Source organism: Pavona decussata, unplaced genomic scaffold, assembly GCF_977016875.1.
Source record: "Pavona decussata unplaced genomic scaffold, jaPavDecu1.1 SCAFFOLD_102, whole genome shotgun sequence".
Lineage (NCBI taxonomy): Eukaryota > Metazoa > Cnidaria > Anthozoa > Scleractinia > Agariciidae > Pavona > Pavona decussata.
The window spans coordinates 3371625-3394612 of NW_028145517.1; the positions used below are offsets into that span (position 1 = coordinate 3371625).

Consider the following 22988-nt stretch of genomic DNA (forward strand, 5'->3'; position numbering starts at 1 on the left):
GTATTTTTTACCACAGAACTGGAATGAGTTTTCTTGAAGTGTAAGGCCTAGCGCTTTTCCCAAGAACCGCGTGGGGATAGGAGGTTGGTCTTTATAAAAAGAGTTGTATGCTCTGCATACTGTTTGGATTCCCTCCTCCTGCGGTATGTTAGTAGTAAAGGCTCGTTACGTCCATCAGTAAGACAAGAATTGTGTTCTCTGGGACTCTAGTTCTTTCCATGAAATTAATTAAGTCAGTTGTATCTTTGAGATATGACTTCTGCTGTTGTGCTATCGGCTGGAGTAGTTTGTTAACAAATGCTGATAACCTTTCTGTCCAATGAGAAGTACGATCAGCCAGCTGAGATAAAAGCTTCGCTGACGGTGACATTGCAGTTTGGCAGGAGAAAGGGTGAAAAAAATGGAACTTTTTCGATTTTCACGGGCACATTTTGTTCTATTTCGAGAGAACTGAAGGCGTAAACAGCAAATTTTAAGATTTACAGCTCATTGAAAGGACACGTGCCTGGTGACAGTGCCTTCATTCAACGGCGGGAAATAGAACTGCATGCTCTCTATTCTCGCCAACGTTTGCGGCGCTAATTTTTAATTGTCCTTAGCCGGAGAAACGCATATTTGACGTCTGAATGACTTTCAGACGCGAGTTGTTCACTTTTAACCAATCAGATGTCGCATTTTCTTCATGTGATTTTACATCATTTTGCTATGCAAGGCGGTGGCGGCTGAAGACCAGAAAACAGCTGCTTTCAAGTTCATCGATAAACCTCGAAATCTTCGCCAACTCTGTCTCGTATTCGCCGATAAAAACGTTCAATAGCCGATAGCCCGTTAATTATCAATAGCCACTGCGACATGACGCTCGTATGAGACGCCATGTTGCTCTATTTTTTACTATATCTCATTTGTGAGGGTTTGACACGTGAAAGTTAGAGTTTGTCAACTCGTTTGACAAGATATGTTTGCCGCGTGACGGCGCGTTAACATTCAATTCCTCTATTTTTGGCTTGTTAGGTAAATTAAGAAGCTATAGAACGTTTATTTTCGCCGAGAATGCGGAAGGCAAACCCAAAATACCCCAACTAGTAAGCTAGTACGTAAGATATATAAACAATAAAGTGCAGACAATGTTAAATAATTTTTATTGATTTTCAGTCATTACTAGAACCTTGGTAATCTGTGCCTTAAATTTACTTCCACTAAAAAAGGTATAAGTGAGCGCCGTGATGGTTGCCGGGGAAACAAGTCTCAAGATTAAACAAAATCTTGAGACGGTCGTAATCATTCATTGACCTTATCGGCTTAATGCTCCCTGGGTTTATTAAAATAGGCAATAAGCTGTTTAAATATTGAATTAGTGCAACTTAATAAAGCCCTGTCGAGTGTTTTGCACTAAATCTGCAGATTGCTGCAGTTTGACGAATCATTTCCGCCTTGCAACACGTAAATATCTCTTTCAGCTACAATAATACTGCTGAGACATGACATTAGAAACAAAACGAATGTAGTGCAAATTTCGGAATACAACATTTTGCTTCGATCCTAACTGGATCTGGATCTTGGAGTTCGAATTGGCTATCAATTCCAAGAAATCGATCTAACGATTCCCTGATCATGAATGACCGACTGAACGGGATGCCGTGTCATGCCTATGCTTGTCCAAAAGGAACAAAATATCAAGATTTATTTATTTACATCAAGTTTCATATATCAATGTCAAGATTTATTTATTTACGTCAAGTTTCATATATCAATGTTAAGATTAGTATGCATATGTTGAGATTTGCATATGTCTGCAACAAGATTAAAATACACATATCAAGATTCGCACGCGAGTACATCAAGTGTAATAAATATTCACCAAGTTTCGAACATAGACACCAAACTTCGCATATTCATATCATGGTTCGTATACCTACATCAAAATACGTAATGGACCAATTTTTTAAATCGAAAATTGCAGATAAATTACACGCGCCAAGATTCTCATATATGTATATCGAGATTCACATATACATCGAGATTATGATTGGCTTGTATGAAGTACCAAGTGATATATGTTTACACCGCTGGATGCTAAAACCGCTGAATTTTTGTTTTGCGTCTTGCGTCGACGCACGTGCGCCGAAGTGACGTCTTCGCATCTAAAAAAATGGCAGGGTCGAACGCTTCTGAATTTAACGAGGACAGATTAGCGTCGATAGCAAGAAGTGTTTCTACGGCTTTGCAAGGAGATTCTACAGTGACAGCCGAAAGATCCAGTACCCAAACCTCGGTAGAAGATGAACTGAGGTCTCGGTTTGAAACACCGTACTAGAGTGACAGGCCTGAACGACTCCCTAGTGTCTGGTTTAACTCTTTTTTTTATAATTTGGCCCTCACGAGTATATCTTTGATCGATCGCCCTCTTTTGTAAGATATTGGGCGGCTCTTTGTAGATTTCTATGAGCAATGGTTGTTGCTCTATTAAGTGCCAGTCTTTCAAGAGGATTTGTTATAAGTTTGGCACTGCTGGGTGGTATTGTGTAACGAAAGGCAAGATTCGTTTGTTCTCCTTTGGTTTTTGAAGGAGTGCCAGTTTCCTGTTTTCAAAATGCACTTCTGAGAGGGTCCATTGAACAAGGTTCTCGGGATAACCTCTTTCCCCTAGGCGTGATTTAAAATTTTTAATTTACTCTTCAAATATCTTTTTAGAAGAGTTTGTTCTGAGAAGTCTCAGAACCTCACCTTTGATGAAGCCTTTTTTGACCTCTGGTGGGTGGCACGAAGAAAAGTGCGTATATTGAAATGTTTCAGTAGGTTTAAAGTGCGTACGCACATCAAGAACTGAATTGCTTCTGAATCTTTCACCTTTAGAAATCTTTGTATCCAGAAATGTCGTTTCTGTTTCTGGAATTTCAGCCGTGAATTTAATTGTCGGGTGGTGTTTGTTTGCTTGTTCAATGAACTGCAGTATTTCCTCTCTGTGTCGGAGATTGTGTGACTAATATAAACATTTCAAGATGATTATTCCGAGCGAGACTTTTTTAAACATGCGATAATAGGATAGTTGGATTATATGTCAATTAGAGTCAGAAATCAAAGATGGACATGTTCCAAGTATTTTCATATTGATTGACAGCTTGATCGAGTGACTTAGATACAGGAGACCGTTGTTGACAGATCGTTAGTTTAACTTTGTATTGTACGACATAGTTTAGTCGCCTAGAGAGAGAAAAAGAGTACTGTACCTGAGAACTGTGAACCGTGATATTAAATCATCCTAAATCAATTTTATTCTGTGATATTGTGAAGTTCGGCCCTAGGGCATTCGCGACAAGTGGCACCTCCGACGGGACAAAGATGGAAGCGAAACTAAAGAAATTAAACGCGAAAATGGCGCTGTTAGATCTGACGCGTGGAAAAACTAATGGAATTGTCGGCACTGGTATTGTCGAGAAAATTCGCCGACAAAAAGAAGCGTTGCAGGCCATTATTGGTAGCACAGATGAGCTAAAAAGAGAAGTTGAAGAAGCCAAACTGGAAAACGGTAATGGGGGCAAGAAATAGAAGAAAGAATTGACAATGTTGACAACGAGATTAAGGTTCTTGAAACCCTCGTGAAGTCAGCCGGACTGCAAGTACGCCTGGCCAGAGAAGCTTTCACGTGCAAGAGCACGGCACTAACATGTATACGCCAAGGGGGTGTGTATATTGCAATAACGCCTCACACAAGTCCAGTGAATGCACAGTCATCTCGAGCCCTGCTGAGCGAAGGAACCTCTTACAAGGAAATAGGCTGTGTTTTAACTCCACCGGCCCACATCGAGCAACACATTGCCGAAGCCGTGGGAACTGTGCGCTTTGCAAGCAGAGGCACCACACCTCGATCTGCGATCGGCAAGTTCAGACTGCAACGTCCGATGGAGCTGCATTAACGGCTACACACGTAGGAGAGAAAGTGTGCCATCCTGTAGTCATTGTCAAAGTCAACGGTGTGAAATGTCGAGCACTGCTCGATACTGGCGCAACTGGGTCTTACATCTCAGCATTTCTGTTGGACCTTCTCAAAGTTAAGCCCTCCCGTAGCCTCACTCGTGGAATAAAAACTATCATGGGGCTTGTCACGCAAGAGAAGTGCATATTGCCAGTCTGCGTCACGAAAATTAATCAGCGTGAGCTTCTCACACTTGAGAATCCTAATTATCCGCAGTTGCTGTCAAGGTACCCCCATCTCAAAGGTGTGCAGATGGAAGAATCCGACACAAAGGAAAGTCTTCCCTTCCATGTAATATTGGGAGTGAATAAATACACAAAAATCAAGATGGCCGTCTACCAGCGCGCAGGAGCCATGGGGGAGCCCATAGCTAAACACACCAGGTTTGGGTGGACAATCATTTCTTCAGGATCTAAAGTAGAACTACAGAACATATTCTTGACGCAGACCTCAATCGGAGACTTCGAAGAACTGTATCGTTTGGATGTACTCGGTCTGCAGGATACGCCTATCGGAGACCAAGAGTTTCTTGAGCAGCTAAAGCGCCACCCTGATGGATGGTACGAAACAGCTCTACCCTGGAAAGGAGATCACCCCCCTTTGCCAAACAATGAGACCGGAAGCCTTAAGCGCCTTGGATCCCTAGTACAGCGACTCAAACGTGACGAAAAGATAGAAGATTATGACGCCATAATCCAAGAGCAACTTCGAGAAGCCGGGATCGAAGAAGAAGCAGAAATGCCCGCTAAGGGAAGGGAGTTCTACATCCCCCACAAAGCCGTCATAAGAGAGAATGCCGAGACGACAAAAATGCGTGTTGTATAGGATGCATCCGCCAGAGCCAATGATACAGCTCCCTCCCTGAATGAGTGCCTGGATGCAGGACCCCCACTGCAAAATCAGTAATGGAAAGTGTTGGTGCGCGGACGGTTTTATGCAGTGGCCATAGCGGGAGACATTCGAAAGGCGTTTCTCCAAGTACGTATCCGAGAAGAGGACCGAGACGCGCTCCGATCTCATTGGATCAGCACTAAGCATCCTGAGAAAGTACGCACACTGCGTTTCACACGAGCGTTGTTTGGCTTGGGTCCTTCACCTTTCCTCCTGGGAGGAGTGATTCAGCATCACCTCAGCATTTGCAGGCCAGACTACCCTGAAACCGTACCGGAAATAGAGCGTGGCCTGTACGTGGATGATTCGCTCTCGGGTGGGCAAACAGTGCGAAAAGCGCGGGAGATTAAAAACACTGCCACAGAAATCTTTGAAAAAGCGACCTTCCAATTACATAAATGGAATTCGAACGCCAGAGAAATAGAAGTCACTGACGCAGCTGACGATGAAAGTGGAGTCACTTATGCCAAGGAACAACTGAGAGTGAAGCCAGGAGAGTGTGGGCTTCTTGGGCTGAGATGGAACAAGGACGCTGACACCATTGCAGTCACCTTTCCACAAGAAGTCGCTGCCCCTACAAAAAGAGGAGTACTTGGCAAGGTGGCAAAGGTCTACGACCCTCTCGGACTAGCTGCGCCGCTGACCTTAGTAGGGAAGCTGATCTATCGTGATGCCTGCCAGCAAAAGAAAGCCTGGGATGCTGAGCTGTCTAAAGAACTCGTGAAACGCTGGGAGAAGTGGGAAATGAATCTACCCAAGAAAGTGGAAGTACCTAGGGCCCTAGTCCTTGCCAGCGAACCTATAGAAGCAATTGCGCTACACGCCTTTGAAGACGCAAGTGGTCAAGGAGTCGCCGCAGCTGTTTATGCAGTGGTGCAGCAAGAGTCAGGAGTGAAGCAGGGATAAGTTGCAGCTAAAGCACGCCTCGCCAAGCAGGGACTCACAATTTCCCGACTAGAGTTGGTATCTGGTCATATGGCAGTCAACTTGCTGACCAATGTTCACGATGCTCTATCTGGGTTCCCGATAGTATCTTAGACAACAGTGTTGCCTTACACTGGATTAAAGGCGCCGGGGAATACAAGCAGTCCGTTGGAAATCGTGTGCGCAAAATCAAAGAGAAAGAAGCTGTTGTTTGGAGATATGTTCCAACGCAAGAGAATCCTGCGGATCTGGGAAGTCGAGGCGGACCTGTAAATGAAGGAAACGTGCTGTGGTGGGAAGGACCAAAGTGGTTGAAGGATCCAGAAAGCTGGCCCCCAGATATTGTGACTACCGCAACTACAGAATCAAACGCAGAGGTCAAGGCTACAAAGGAACTCTTCGCCTTAGCTGTGGAAAAGAAAGACGAGCTAGACAACCTCTTCGCCAAGTTGGCCTACTGGCGAACCTTGCGAGTGGGCGTGTGGATGATGCGTTTCGTACGTAATGCTAGAACCTCAAAGCCTAACAGAGCAGGAGGACCGCTGACCACTGAAGAAATTGAGGAGCAGAAACGCATCTGGTTACTTCGAGTCCAGGCTCAGGGCGTTAAAGACATGGAAGAGGATCGATTACGACTCAACTAACAGAAGAATCAAGATGGAGTGCTAGAGTGTCGAGGACGATTGCAAGGCATCTATCCGATTTACGTCCCAGATTCTACAGTCTTTGCAGAGAAGTTGGTACAACACGCACATCTGGCCACTCTACACGGGGGAGTAAGCCTCACCATGGCCAAAGTTAGAGAACAGCACTGGATTCCACGTCTAAGACGCCTAGTTAAGAAAGTCATCAAACAGTGCTATGGTTGTAAGCGCTTTCAGGCCATTGCCGTCGCAGCCCCACCTCCTGGGCTGTTACCACTGGAGAGAACGGAGCACTCGGGCGTCTTTGAAGTGGTTGGCGTGGACTTTGCAGGTCCTATTAAGTAGAGCAAGTCTCCGCGTGTGGAAGGAAAAGCCTACCTGATACTGTTTGCATGCAGCCTGACAAGAGCCTTGTACCTGGAAGTCTTGGCAAACCTGGAAACTACAACCTTCCTAGGAAGCTTAAAGCGCTTGATTGCTCGCCGAGGACGCCCTACCACAATATTCTCACACAATGGACGGACCTTTGTCGGTGCAGCACACTGGCTCAAAGAAATTCAGAAGGACGAGCAGCTGCAAGCTTACCTGGCAGAGGAGCGGATCACTTGGAGGTTCAACCTTAGCCGTGCACCTTGGTGGGGTGGTCAGTTTGAACGGCTTGTGGGAGTCTTCAAACGTGCCTTCTACAAACCTATCGGGGGAGGAATGCTAAGTTGGACAGAGTTGTGCAAAGTGGTGCTCGAGGTGGAGACCCAACTTAATCGACGTCCCTTGTCCTACGTCGAAGATGATGTGCAGCTCCCGCTACTCACCCCTGCAAGCTTCTTATTCCAGAAATCCAACTGTCTGCCTGAGCGAGAACCGTGGAGAGAGGAAGATGTTGACCTACGCAAAAGAGCCAAGTACCTGAAAACCTGCAAAGACGCACTGTGGAAGCGATGGAGTTTTGAGTATCTTGTTGTCCTCCGAGAACGGCACAACTTGAAACACGAGGGGCATGCCACACCCTTGTGCAAGGGGGGTGTGGTAATTATCAAAATTGATGACCGTAACCGAAACAAGTGGAAGCTTGGCGATGAAGAGGACCTGATTGCCGGAAGAGACGGGGTTGTGCGAGTCGCCAAGCTGCGAGCCGGGAAAACGACCCTAGAGAGAGCAATTCAACAGCTCTACCCGTTAGAGTTGACGTGCGACAGAGCTACTGGGAGAGTTCGGTACAACTTAACCCAGGTGCACCCGCATTCAGACCACGACGAGATGCTGCAGTGGCAGCAAACCTGAGAATCCAGGACATTGCTACTGAAACGGACTAGACAAGATTTCAAGGAACACTGAACTGTAATTAAGAACACTTGATTGACTGTAATTGATTTGTGGGAGTTATTTGTTACTAGTAGTACCGCACAGTTTTAGTGTCGGAGATTGTGTGACTAATATAAACATTTCAAGATAATTATTCCCAGCGAGACCTTTTTAAACATGCGATAATAGGATAGTTGGATTATATGTCAATTACAGTCAGAAATCAAAGATGGACACGTTCCAATTATTTTCATATTGATTGACAGCTTGATCGAGTGACTTAGATACAGGAGACCGTTGTTGACAGATCGTTAGTTTAACTCTGTATTGTACGACATAGTTTAGTCGCCTAGAGAGAAAAAAAAGAGTACTGTACCTGAGAACTGTGAACCGTGATATTAAATCATCCTAAACCAAATTTATTCTGTGATATCGTGAAGTTCGGCCCTAGGGCATTCGCGACATCTATGTTTAGAGTCCAGAGGGGACTGATATGTCGTCTATATATCGATTCCAAATGAGCGGAAAATTTTCCAATAGCTTTCCCCGAAAGGTTTTTTTAATGGGAGTTCTGATTACCTGCGAAATCTTAACCTTTTGCTCCAACTTGCCGACTCCCCTCTCGCTAAGTGAAGTTTTTCACGGGTGTGCAATTGTGCGAATTGTCCAACGAGAAGTACGGTCAGCCAGCCGAGATGAACGGTTCGCTGACGGTGACATTGGCAAGAACTTCATAAAATTGTAGTTTGGCAGGAGAAGGGGTAAAAAAAATGGAACTTTTTCGATTTTCACACGCACATTTGATTCTATTTCGAGAGAACTGAAGGCGTTAACAGCAAATTTTAAGATTTACAGCTCATTGAAAGGACACGTGCCTGGTGACAGTGCCTTCATTCAACGGCGAGAAATAGAACTGCTCTCTATTCTCGCCAACGTTTGCGGCGCTAATTTTTAATTGTCCTTAGCCGGAGAAACGCATATTTGACGTCTGAATGACTTTCAGACGCGAGTTGTTCACCTTTAACCAGTGAGATGTCGCATTTTCTTCACGTGATTTTACATCATTTTACTATGCAAGGCGGTGGCGGCTGAAGACCAGAAAACAGCTGCTTTCAAGTTCATCGATCAACCTCAAAACCTTTGCCAACTCTGTCTCGTATTCGCCGATAAAAACGTTCAATGGCCGATTACCCGTTAATTCTCTCTCCTCCGCAGAGGCTCCGCTGACAAAAGGGAGTGCAGGCGTAAAATTCCGTGGAAGGCGACGGCGGGAGCCTCTGCCAGAAACCACGCCCAATATGGCTGCGATCCGGGGGAGTCATTTTGCAACTAGGGTGGTGTGCGTACTTATGTCATGAAAATGGCGGGTGTTTGTGAAATTGTCATGTTGCGCGATGTGGGAGATTTACTCACGAAAACTTACCTACATGCTTAGAAATCGGGGAAAGTTTGTTTATCTCATGATGACTGTTTAGAAAACGCTTTTATTTTGCTGTGATGCCTTGAATCATTACTACAAGAATGAAATTCAAGTTACACGAGCGGCGATCGTGTGGAGATAAAAGAGTGCATGCAAAGAAATGATTTATTGAGGAAACGTCTGCCAACTATGACCAAACAAAAACTGTCGATTCGGTCTTAAAAGAGACTAGAGCAAGTAAGCTTAATGTTTTAATTAAAGCGTATTTTTTTTCTATACTCCGAAACGACCAAACTTGATATTTTCATCTTGTAAACAAGTTTAATCAGAAGAAGTTATAATGATCTTTCGCTGATTTAATTAGCATTTAGTTCTCACGGGAAGCTTTTTATGTACTGTGATGAAACAACTGTCTTTAAAATAAGGTTATAAAAGGCCAAAAGGCCTTTCGAGCCCAGAAAAAGCAATTATTTGTTCGTGACTATTGTTGACTTTCACGAAGCGAAATGTACTAAGTCCACTCTCCACGGGTTTCAAGGGGGGCTTCGAATACAAACAATTTTGCTTTTTTGTAGAAGTTGTGAAATCTCACCTTAAAATTAACGACTGCAAACTGTAGAGACAAAGTAAATGCTGACTTCCGCCAAGAATGAAACTGTCAAATTTAGAGATGAGCGAGAAATCAATCGATGTACAAGAAAACGACAAGGATGTACAAGAAAACGACATGCTTCTGGCAGAGGTTCGCCGCCAAGTCAACCCGCTCAGCTTTTGCGCCTGCACTCACTTCGTTCAGCGGATACAAATAACGCCCCATCGAACCTCTGCGGAGGAGAGAGCCGTTAATTATCAATAGCCACTGCGACACGACGCTCGTATGAGACGCCATTTTGCCCTATTTTTTACTTTATCTCATTTGCGAGGGTTTGACACGTGAAAGTTAGAGTTTGCCAACATTTTACAGTTTGTCAACTCGTTTGAAAAGTTATGTTTGCCGCGCGAAGGCACGTTAACATTCAATTCCTCTATTTTTGGCTTGTTACGTAAATTAGGAAGCTATAGAACGTTTATTTTCGCCGAGAATGCGGAAGGCAAGCCCAAAATACCTCAACTAATGAGCTAGTACGTAAGATATAAATAACAAAGTGCAGATAATGTTAACTAATTTTTATAAATTTTCAGTCATTACTAGACCCTTGGTAATCTGTGCCTTAAATTTACTTCCACTAAAAAGGGTATAAGTGAGCGCCGTGACGGTTGCTGGGGAAACAAGTCTCAAGATTGAACAAAATCGTGAGACGGTCGTAATCTTCATTGACCTTATCGGCTTAATGCTCCCTGGGTTTATTAAAATAGGCAATAAGCTGTTTAAACATTGAATTAGTGCAACTTGATTTGATTTTTTTTTAATTTACCAGTCATAGTGAAAAAAAAAATAATAATAACGAAGCCGTTTTAAAAAGATGGCAAGAAAACTGTATTTTCAGGCTATTTTCCTACAGTAATCTTTCATTGGAAAACTTTTCTGTTACAATGAATATTAATTAGGCTATAATTTTGAACGTAGCTGGCTCGACGTACTACAAGCAGAAATCTGGGTGAAGCGCTAGACTTATGACGGATATTCCCTTCGGATTCGTGGGTAACTTTACAAGCATAATATTGTACTTAAAGCATCTCGCTCACGTAACATTAAACAGAAACCGATCAGCGATCGTTAATTGGTATATTAAACGCGGTCACGATCGCTAGCTACCTGGGAATAGAACATGTTTCCGCTTCTAGCGATCGAGATTCCTCAGTTATGTCCCGTTAGCACGATGGACATTTTCAACCCGAAACCCCTGGTTGAGGGCGTTACGTACACCTTTGAGTCGCTAGTTTAACTCCGTACATTCATTAGTTATTGTTCGGCCTTCTTTGCACACTAAAAGGCACGAGCTTTACTTCCAAAAGAAGACTCACAAACTCATCCCCGCCATGTTGGTGAACCGTCAACAAAAGGTTTCTCATTCCACAAATGTCAAACGTATCGTGAGTTCGAACTCATGGCTATTTTGTAGCCGGGAAAATCTTTGAGAAAATTGCTTTTTCGGTTTGTTTTGAGCTAAAAGATAAGGTTATTACTGAAAAGGGAAGCAAAAGGACAGGAAAAGCAACAATGTATAGATTCTCGAAAACACTTCCTTTTTCAAGGCTTCGTTTGTTATGGAACACCAACATGGCCGCCACACCATAGCGATTTGAATCTCTAGGGAGGGATTGGTTGCATACGCTCTGTAGTAACGTCGAAAGTCTAGAAACCACCCAAGCCTTTTGAGGTCTGAATTTTCACTGTGTCATTCGTTAACTAGTTCACGGTTATTTTAAACTTTTGCCTCAACTTCTCCCAGAACACTTGGTGGAAATTGTTAAGAGCCGATTTCTGAAATTATCAAAAATCGGGCGTCAGTCGTGAAATTTCGAATTCCTTCATATTTTGCCCATATAATCTCTATAGTGAGGTATTTTCAAAAATAACGTTAAAAGTTTCGTCAGCGTGTTATTTTTTTCGAAATCGGGCAAAGTTTGAAATACGGCAAATTAGCGTCCTTTCGGTCACGAAACTTACTAAAAATTACCCATTTTCATCTCGCTCGTAGACAGAAACGCGATCTCCTCCATTAATGAAATGTTTACAAAATATAAACACATCCCTCTTCTTCATATTGCACTAGTTAAATTTAGATAAGCTTGAAAATTGGAAATGCTTCGGCCGTTAGAAGAAACCCCATTTCGGCAGTTTAAAAATTTAGCAAATTTCATCCAATTTCAACACAAAAGAAACCCAATTGGTACGTCAAGTTTGAATTTAAAATGAAGACATTGTTGAAGCACAACCTTTGTAGTTTACCGTGTTAAAATATTTCTGGCGGCAATGCAAAAGTACCCCGTCGACAGACCAAAATGTCAAGGGTACTTTGACACGAGGAGAGCCTGTGAAACGAACAACGGCCGTCACGCCGAAATCAAGTCCTTTGTTAAATTATTACTTGCAACAAAGAATATGTTTTCTATAAGCTGTACAGAAATTGCTAATAGTAGCTTATTCTCTGTTGAACTTAGTAGGATAAAATTTTGTATGATTTTGTCAACTCATGTATTTTTACACATGTAGAAGTCAGGATTAGGCACATTTTGCTGTTAGTAACGTATAATAGGAAACTGTTTACATTATTCTGCTTCGGCTACTTTCAAAAATACAACAGTCAGGAAATACCAATTAAAGTCAGAGTATTTCTAAGCTTTAATTCATCTACTGATTGAGGTTTTAAGACAGGAAAGGCAATTACTTTAGAATTATCAAGCCAAGATGGTATAAATTAACTTAGAAGAGTCAAAGTTAACAGCAGAGATCCGGCTGTGATTGTCGCATCGCAACATAAATATTTATGAAATTGCTATAAACTGGCAGTTTATTCTAGCCCTGAATTCGAAAAACTCGCTAAGGAGGACTTACCACAGTGATCTGATCTGCAGCGCCAGTAACTCTTTTTAAACGGAAAAAGTTGAAATCCTTGTAACTGCGTGACTCTGACAAACTAAGGCGTGATCAAAACCGCGTGGGACCTGGTAACCGAACTATCTTCCCACGCGCTACGAAGGCGAACAAGTAACAAACGACAAACAATTCCGTATTTTACCTCTGTAAATATGCAGTTCTTCAAGTTCCTAAACCAGCCGTCTAGCCAAATATACTCTCCCTGTGGTTGGAAAACCTTTTTTTTTTTTTGGCGGGGGTGTGGGTTGCAGGCTTGCGCGTGAGAACTAGCGGACGTTTAGAACACAGCTTAGTGCCCTCTTTTCAACAGTCACTTTATATTTCCTACTGTATGGCACGTATCTTTGCAAATATCAAGAACGAAGTGGACAGTTGCTATGGTGTTTTCTAACTACAGCAAAAGGCTAACATTAATGGTTGGAGGTTCCATCTATGATACAGTAGCAAGTAGAGTAGACATTGCAAGCTTTATGGGGCCACACCTGCATTTTATGTCTACACGTAGCATCTTCCTTGACTGCTAAATAGTCAAATTTTTGTCTTTCAAGTGCAGATACGGAACTCGGAGAAACACAAAAAGCATGGAATGTCATTGGAGTTCTCTTTTCCTACTGGCTAATGTTCATGTGGCATAATTTAAATTATGCATAGACACTAGCTTGTTGAACATTAGCCAGTTCAAAGCTCTCAGATTGTGAGAACGCCCAAATTTTAAACCAAAACCCGAGGAAACAAAATGAGTCGAATTGTGCAGAGAGAGGGTGCTTTTAAATTCTGGTTCATGTTTTCGCGGTTCTCACTATTCTGGAGCTTGGAACAGGCTAGGCTGCAAAACAGTATTTTTGTGCGCTGGTCCGTCGTAGGATCATGTGCGGTCGTTTCTTGTAGGAAAATGTCTACTCTCATCTTGCTACTGTATCATAGATGGAACCTCCACCCAATAATGTTAGCCTTTGCTGTAGTTAGGAAACACTATAGTAACTGTCCACTTCGTTCTTGATATTTGCAAAGATAAGTGCCATACAGTAGAATTTATACAATGGCTGTTGAAAAAAGGGCACTAAGCTATGTTCTAAACGTCCGCTAGTTCTCATGCGCAAGGAACCTCCCTCCCCCCCCACCCCCTCCCCGCCAAGAAAAAAAAGGAGCGTTTTTAAGCACGGGGAGTGTATATTTGGCTAGACGGCTGGTTTAGGAACTTGAAGAACTACATATTTACAGAGGTAAAATACGGAATTGTTTGTCGTTTGTTACTTGTTCGCCTTCGTAGCGCGTGGGAAGATAGTTCGGTTACCAGGTCCCACGCGGTTTTGATCACGCCTTAGTTTGTCAGAGTCACGCAGTTACAAGGATTTCAACTTTTTCCGTTTAAAAAGAGTTACTGGCGCTGCAGATCAGATCACTGTGGTAAGTCCTCCTTAGCGAGTTTTTCGAATTCAGGGCTAGAATAAACTGCCAGTTTATAGCAATTTCATAAATATTTATGTTGCGATGCGACAATCACAGCCGGATCTCTGCTGTTAACTTTGACCTCTTCTAAGTGAATTTATACCATCTTGGCTTGATAATTCTAAAGTAATTGCCTTTCCTGTCTTAAAAACTCAATCAGTAGATGAATTAAAGCTTAGAAATACTCTGACTTTTGGTATTTCCTGACTGTTGTATTTTTGAAAGTAGCCGAAGCAGAATAATGTAAACAGTTTCCAATTACACAATTAACAGCAAAATGTCCCTAATCCTAACTTCTTCATGTGTAAAAATACATGAGTTGACAAAATCATACAAAATGTTATCCTACCAAGTTCAACAGAGAATAAGCTACTATTAGCAATTTCTGTACAGCTTATAGAAAACATATTCTTTGTCGCAGGTGATAATTTAACGAAGTACTTGATTTGTAGCGTGACGGCCGTTGTTCATTTCACAGGCTCTCCACGTGTCAAAGTACCCTTGACATTTTGGTCTCTCGACGGGGTACTATTGCATTGCCGCCAGAAATATTTTAACACAGTAAACTACAAAGGTTGTGCTTCAACAATGTCTTCATTTTAAATTCAAACTTGACGTACCAATTGGGTTTCTTTTGTGTTGAAATTGGATGAAATTTGCTAAATTTTTAAACTGCCGAAATGGGGTTTCTTCTAACGGTCGAAGCACTTCCAATTTTTAAGCTTATCTAAATTTAACTAGTGCATTATGAAGAAGAGGGATGTGTTTATACTTTGTAAACATTTCATTAATGGAAGACATCGCGTTTCTTTCTACGAGCGAGATGAAAATGGGTACGTTTTAGTAAGTTTCGTGACCGAAAGGACGCTAATTTGCCGTATTTCAAACTTTGCCCGATTTCGAAAAAAATAACACGCTGATGAAACTTTTAACATTATTTTTGAAAATACTCCACTATAGAGATTATATGGGCAAAATATGAAGGAATTCGAAATTTCACGACTGACGCCCAATTTTTGATAATTTCAGAAATCGGCTCTTAAATATTAACCTGGCTGGTAGAAAATAGAAAAGCGTTTTCTGTAAAGATTTAACAAATCTGTTAAAGTAATCTGAAGCGGGAATCCGGATCCAAATTTACTCATGGGAACCACGACACAAGCTGGCTGGTCGTCTTTGGAACAACCTGCCTACGGTAGCCCTTGAGGCTCCTAATCTACATACTCTTAAAGACATTATCTGGAAGTTGAATCTTAAGCCTCTTATATTTTAACTTATTTTAAATTACCGTGTGTAATTTTTTTTCTTTTTTATTTCTCCGGGTTGTTTAGTTGTACGATCGCTTTTTTGTAAAAAAAATATGTATATTTCTATGCTACTTGGCACTTGGTAGATAAATGATTAACTGACATTTGAAATGAGTGCCTCTGAGTTTTTGTAATTGATTTATTAATTAAAAAACTTGAAGTTTTGCTAAAAATCAACCATTGTCCTCTGTCCTCTTATAGTTTTTGACATAAAGTATGGTCTTTCCAAACATGATCATGAAGGGATGGAAAAATATTTCATTCTGCATCTGAAGCGTTTCTGTATTAGACTCGTCGACAATTCCTCAGAAACTTGGAACACCGTCACCTCTTAAAAAATATTAACGAATATGAAACTTCCCCATGTTCCAAATTTTGTTTAAGTTGCCTAACCAGATATATCAGGAATGAAGGGTTTTTTTTTTCCTTTTTTGGCAATAGCCTTTGATTCTGGCCTTCTCAAACTCATTAATAATTCAAAAGCCAAAGACAAAGGAAATCATGCACCGTGACGTGTTTGGATATCTGATGAAAAACTCTTCGTTTTTGCATCCTTAATTTCTCCTTCAAATTCAGTTTGTTTGAGAAGTTATATCCAACACTCGTCACAGTGTTTCATCACAATATCAAAAACCTCGAAGTTCGTCATAAATACTCCGCTACGCGTCGTATTTTCAACTCTCTTCTCGGTGTTTTATATGTGTTGAAACACTCTGTGTGTCTCGTGTTTGATATATTACTTAACGTATTTGAATACCCTTTAGCTGGCCTTTGGAACCCCTCCATGCAGTAAATGATCAGTCGACGTTACTATACTTTCGTTTCTCAGTAATTGCGCTGGTGAAAACCAATTTATTAAAATGCACTATACAATCAATCTACATCACACGTGACCAGTATTTTTGAGATTTGAACGGAGTTTTGAAATTTGAACATCGCCAGCGAGATTTCAGTTTATTGACGGTTATTTATTTTTTCTTACATCACAACATTAAGTACTTCAAAAATAACAGTTGTTTCCCAAGGTTTTTGATTTCTTTTTTTCAGTTAATGCGTCTTCCAGATAAATCTTCAAGATTTCATTCAAATGCCGGAGAGTTAGAAAAAAGTTCATTCTCGGAAATACTGGTCATGCGTGACATAGACTGACTGTAAGTTTATTTTATATATTATAGTTACCTATTTCACCAGGGCCCAGTTGTTCAAAGCCCGATTAAACTAATCCTGGATGAACGTGAACTTTGTTTAGAATTTAATGGCTAATCATCTAAGATTTCTCCATTTCCTCCTTCAGTTTTTGACTTTAGACTTGTATTTAAAATTAGCTTTCAGAAATCGATTTTGTCCCTCAATTTTGAATTTAGAATTGTCTTTAACATTAGCTTTAAATTAGCTTTCAAACACCGCCTTTAATGAGCGAGATGTAAACCTCGGTTAACTTTTAGTCATGGATTAGCGTTTCTCGGCTTTCGAAAAACCGGGCCCAGATCACTAAAAATGAACAAAACAAACAAATAAACAAAAAACAAAACGTTAACGGTAAACGTAAACGGTAAACGAGGAGACAGCATGGTCTTGTTTCAGCATTTGAAATCCTGCACGACCCGCAGTCTTCCCGTTTCAACCGCATCTTTTCGACTCCCGAAAGCTGTCAACGTCAATCGTAGTTTAACGTTTCAAGTCAGTTTTGCGTTTTGCGGCTTCATTGGGGGTAAGGCGAACAGGTTATCAGTATTTTATATTATATCGGCTGGTTTTCTCTGTTGCTCTGTTGACTACCTCTGCTGCTCTGGTGGCTTCCTCGGGTGCTCTGTTGCGAAACAGAGGTTTCAGAGATGACTGGTGTCGCTCTCTGGCTGCCTGCAGTATCAGACGTTTCAGACATAACTGGCAATGTATCAGCATCTTGAGGAAGAGGCAGACATCTGTCCGCGATTCCCGGGCAGTAGTTCTTTAACACTCGGTAGGCAAGTGCCAGAAGGACAAGCAAGGGAATATATGCTAAGATCTTGACCACTATTTTCAAACTGTCCTTCTGTTTTGGGGTGTTTGCACAGCCGCTGTAGATTGGTGAACTGGCCACGGCAATAAGGCAGAGGGCTGTCAAGACTACCACGTCTGATTTGTTGATCCACTCATAGCTCTTTTCGTCTTCTCTGACATCACGGGCTTCTTTGTAAGGCCTCAAGAATGTAAAGACCGCAAGGATCAAAATGCAGATGCCCTCCAACAACACTCTTTTTATAGAACTGGCAGGCATAAAAGTATGGATCACCAAAATCCCCAGTCGGCAGAGGAAATAGAAAGCCGCACACCACCGATATTCATCCTTAAGGCAGCTCTGAAAAGCGTCAAAAAAAGGCTTCCAGCGATTGAGATTTAACACGGGCCGGAGACCTCTGGTCAAGAACGGGCGAAACAAGAGGATGAGCGGAAACGGAATAACGAATACCAATATGTAGATTATTGCAACGATCGCATACCCGACATGTTTTCTACTCTGGAAAAAATCGAGTTCACCATTGACAAAGACGACAGTCTTTGATCCAACCTTGGCGGGATCCAGGATCCTGAGGGAAATTCTCGTGATATCTGTGTAACAGAGCACAAGAATGGTACATACAGCACGAAACGGAGCTTTGACTCTCTTGCTAAAGCACCAGTTGGGATAAGCACCCACTACCTTTGTTAACAACCACACGACAACTATTACGTAGGTGGGAATAGCGTACATTATCATTAGCTTGTCTGCATCGTCCAATCCTTTGGCTAAACAGAAACCATGGTCGCCAAAGTGTATACGGATATTTGATAACGCGATGAAAAACTCGATAAAAGAATCGAATTCAAACTCATCGGGTGTCAGTAGCTTCATAACTTGGTATGAATACAGCCACGCGTTCAGGTATCCGGTAAAGAAATCGAGATCAATCAGCATGATTATAACCACAACCACGATAAGAGCCAGGCCGATCGGTATCAGGTAAAACAAATGCCAGTAAGTACAGGAATTACGACAATCTTCACTTCCAATGATTACGCTGTAATTGTTCTTACATTCCCCGCATAGGATGCTCGTTTGAGTTCTATTTTGCTTGCAAACGTGGCCCTCGAGATAACGATAGTCAGATTGGTCTGACGAGCTTGAATTACAGTATCCAAGAGGACAAAAATATGTAACAAATTTTCCCTCCACATTTCCCGCCCAGTACCCTTTCTTTACCAAAAGGGTCTTTCCATCAGGGAGACAAGTCGAGACGCCTACTCCGTACTTATTACTAGATGACATGCATTCACATTTAGATGTTTTCTCAGAAAACGTAAAGCCGGGGTGGCACTTCTTCAACCTGACGTCAGCTAACGTTTTCCCTACAAGTTTGCCTCCGATGTAGTTCAGTTTAACAGAAAACGTCATGCTTTCCACCTCTTTGCTGTGCAGGCTGACGTTTCTAATTTTGCCATCAATTACAAGGAAGGGCGATAAATGAATGCCGAGGTTGACTGATGACGATATTATTGAAACATTAACAACTCCCGGGACTGAATTTCGAACTTCGTCACGCAATATAACCGTTGCATCAAATACTTCGCCCGGGGCAACCTCCCAGTCCTTTTTCTCAGCCCATAATTCCACGGGATCAGTTGCTACTTCCGACCCATTGTTTTCACCCTGTCTACTGTACTTTACAAATGTCCATCTGAGTACACTATTGTCACTTAAAGTCTCGCCTGCTCGCCGACAGTTTTCCAGCGTTGTAGCATAGACCGATTTTCCCAGAGATGCTGTGTTATCTTTGAAGATAACAGATGTATTCCAATCATTATAACCCACCGAAGAATCAGAGTACCCGAAAAAACAAGCGTGAAAGTTAGTACCAGTAGCGTTAAAACTTACCAGAGGAGATCCTGGGGTTTGAATGTAAAGCGCTCCACCTTTGTCATTACCAGAATTTCCGTCAAAGTTCAATGTGGAATTTTCGTTAAAAACAATTCTCGATCGTCCATACATTGCTATAGCTCCTCCTTTAAACCCAGTGTTGTTAATGAAATCTAACTTGTTGTGAACTGCAAGCGTTGATCCATCTAGAACCAATGCTGTCTGGCTATTGTTAACGAACTGTGCATTCATTCGGAAGATAAGAGGTACCTCCACGCTGTAAAGAGATCCTTGTCCTATCGTCAGATTACCTTCAGACAGAATCACTTCGTTTGAACGGAACAGTGTGTCATTCTCAAAACATACATGGTACGGAACTTCAGGTCCAATAAAGTCATCATTCTCATTGTAAAGAAATGCGCCCAAGGCAGCTCCAATATTCCCTCTGTTTGCCAGCCATTTGCATCCCAAAAAGTGAAACTGAGTAACAATAGGATCTGTGTGCTTGGTGCACTTTCTAGGAATAGTCGTTCCATACAGTGTCGTACCACCTCCCCGTGCTGCCTTATTGCATTTAAATGTGCAATTGCTGATCTTGAATCGGTTGAGACGAAGTTGAACTCCTTTGTAGGGTACGTTTCCTAATCGAGCCCCTCCACCGGCTAATACAGCGTGATTTTCCCGGAAAACTGTTGCTTGCATTACAAATGAATTGTTCTCCGTGTTGCCGCTCATCTCAACTTGAAGCCCTCCACCCCATGATGCTTTGTTGTTGGAAAAGTTACAAGATTTGATTTCAATGATGCAATCGCTAGCATTCTCTCTGAAATACACTGCTAAACCCCCTCCACGAGTGAATGAAAGTTCTAGTGTGTTAAGTTCGTGCTCTTCCTTAACGTTAGACCTCAGGGCCTTGTTTCCGAGAAAATGACAACGTGTAAATACGTAGCTGTTATTGTGATGATACGAGTCGTGTTCACTTGGCGTTACATCCACTGTATCATAGCCATATTGGTTAAGTATAATGAACATACCACCGCCTGAGTAAACGTAGCCTCCATTCTCAGTAACTGGAGCAAAGATGCCGTCGCGAGCGTAATTTTTCGTAAACCAACTGTCTGTGACATTCACAACACCCCCAACATCGTATAAATTGGCACCGAGCCCGGGAGATAAAGAGATTTCAACATGAGAGATCCACAGATTTCTACAATATCGAAAATCTAAGGCGGCCTTGAACTTTGAGTGTTTAGCATTTGGATAATTCTTGGTCGGTCCAGTCGAACTCGAAAACCATGCGCCACACTTTCGAAACTTGACTCCTTCGAAAGTAATATTCTCGCTGAGGATAAACGAGACACTGACATTTGCGTGGCATGTTATTTCCACGTCGTCTCGGGATGACTTATTTCCAAAGAGACCAAAGGATGAAATCCTTCTAAAATGGTGGCTTCTTTTCAGTGAGTAATTTCCTTTGGCTACAAATATCTTTGTTGAGTTGAGACCAATCGCGAGAGATAAAGCCCTGTCGATCGTTTTGCACTGAAACTCCAGATTGCAGTTTGACGAATCATTTCCGCTTGGCGACACGTAAATATCTCTTTCAGCTACAATAATACTGCTGAAGCATGACATTAAAAACAAAACGATTGTAGTACAAATTGTGGAATACAACATTTTGCTTCGATCCTTACGTATACTGGATCTGGATCTTGGAGTTCGAATTGACTATTAATTCCAAGAAATCGATCTAGCGATTCTCTGAATGACTGGCTGAACGGGATGTCGTGTCACGCCACTGACGTTGTGACTCAGTCACAAGGCTTGTCAACTGAATTATTTTCAACCTATATCTCTGTGACACATAGCTTATCACGCAAACTTCCTTAGGGATTTGTCACGCTTTTCCTCCCCCACGAAAATTACTCAATAAAAATGGCAAACCTTGTTTCTACGGTGTACTGCTTGTTGTTTCTTTGTCTCCTTTTGCTGATTTGAGGCCATTTTAGCGAGTTATCGCTTAGGAAATCACGGAAACGACAACTCGTTGAAATGGCCTGAAATCAGCAAAAGGAGAAAAAGAAACAAGGTATGTCATTTTTATTGAGAAATTTTCGGAATTTTTACTTCCTAAGCGCGATCGTAAATATTCCCATTTTAGCCGTGACCGCTATTGCGCAAGATGATCCTTGCTCTCAGCTTGAGCTTGGGTGGCCGTGGTAACACGAAAAACTGAAATTGATTTCTTTTGTTTTCGAAGGGACGAAAGGTGTCGTTAAGAAAGCGAAACAATGCGAGATTTAGGAGGATTTTCGGAAAGCCAATCGAGCAACTTGTAAAATCGGGAAAATGGTAAAGAGCCGAGTACACATTCATATAGCGTACGCAAGCTGATCATCGCTCACAGCTTGAGCTTGGGCTGGCGCTTGTGTATCATGTTATCACGTTAGCACCTTGCTAGACCGAGCGACCTGGGAAAAACATCTTCCACTGTACCTGAAGAAGGCTGGTATTGGCCAGCCGAACTGAATATTGTACACTACTAAATCCATCTACTAAGATAAAACACTGTCAATTCAACCCAGATTTAACTCTACGTTGTGTCGGCTTTGCTTCTTCTTCTGTTTTTTACACTATCCAAATCAAGCTGTGTTAGTCCGGCCTACGAAAAACGACAACCTCGTTCCCAGGGTCTCTCATCTTCCCGCCCGGGAAGAAGAGAGACCCTGGGAACGAGGTCGCGAAAACGATCTTGGTTTAAAGAAACAAACATTTGAAGTATTTGTTCTCAAATATTTCTCTTTGGTACGTAAGCCGGCGGGCGACACACCTGGCGATTTAATACGACGATCGCAGCGAATTTGTTCGCAAGCGATTTTCACCACCGATGGACACACCTGGCGATTTTTTTCGCCGACCTTGTTCCCGGGCTCCATCGAGGGGCATTTTGAAAAATCGTGTGATACAATCGCCCACCCTGATTGCTTGACTTTACTGGCGACTCGCAGCAACCAACGTAGAAAATCGCGGAAACGGGCACACTTGGCGTTCGCGTACGCTGGCGAATTCAATCACATGCCAGATATCGGCGATTTTATACGCCGATTGCGGCGATCTGCGAAAATCGTAATCGCTTCACCGGGCACACCTGACGATCGGCAGGCTAAGTGTGTCGCAGGCTTTCCGCAGACGCTATTTGGCCTTGTCACGCATTCCTCCCCTGCACTCTCTCTAGCTGGGCCGGTCAAGTATTCCTCCCCATCAAAGTTCGTGGAAGAGGAAAGCGTGACCAGCCCAAGAGACATCTACCCCGACGCTAAGAATTCGCAGAATTTGTTCCTTATCTATCGACTCCAAGCGTGCGTGGTTGGTAATCATAAAAGGCTGATCCTGATTCCTTCCACCCGAAAAGTCATGTGATAAAATCGCCCACCCTGATTGGTTGACTTTACTGGCGATTCGCAGTGATGAACGTAGAAAATCGCGGGAACAGGCACACTTGGCGTGACATGCCAGATATCGGCGATTTTAAACGCCGATCGCGGCGATCTGCGAAAATCGTAATCGCTGCACCGGGCACACCTGGCGATCTTCGCCGATCGAGGCGATCGGCGTATAAAATCGGCAGGCTAGGTGTGTCGCAGGATTCCGCAGACGCTA

At 42.4% G+C, this 22988-nt stretch overlaps 1 protein-coding gene and 1 pseudogene across 1 annotated transcript; one reads left to right on the forward strand and one right to left on the reverse strand.

Annotated features, from left to right (window-relative positions):
• Positions 1–1478: 1478 nt before the first annotated feature.
• On the forward strand, positions 1479–8337 carry LOC146471677 (uncharacterized; annotated as a pseudogene).
• An 8457-nt stretch (positions 8338–16794) lies between these two features.
• Positions 16795–21134, reverse strand: LOC146471678 (uncharacterized). Its single transcript, XM_085120195.1, has one exon. The coding sequence runs from the start codon at positions 21003–21005 to the stop codon at positions 17193–17195; it is 3813 nt and encodes a 1270-aa protein (XP_084976321.1). The 5' UTR covers positions 21006–21134; the 3' UTR covers positions 16795–17192.
• Between the last annotated feature and the right edge of the window lie 1854 nt (positions 21135–22988).

Coding starts and splice junctions, on each gene's coding strand:
- LOC146471678 (XM_085120195.1), bottom strand. CDS start 21,005: ATGTTGTATTCCACAATTTGTACTACAATCGTTTTGTTTTTAATGTCA.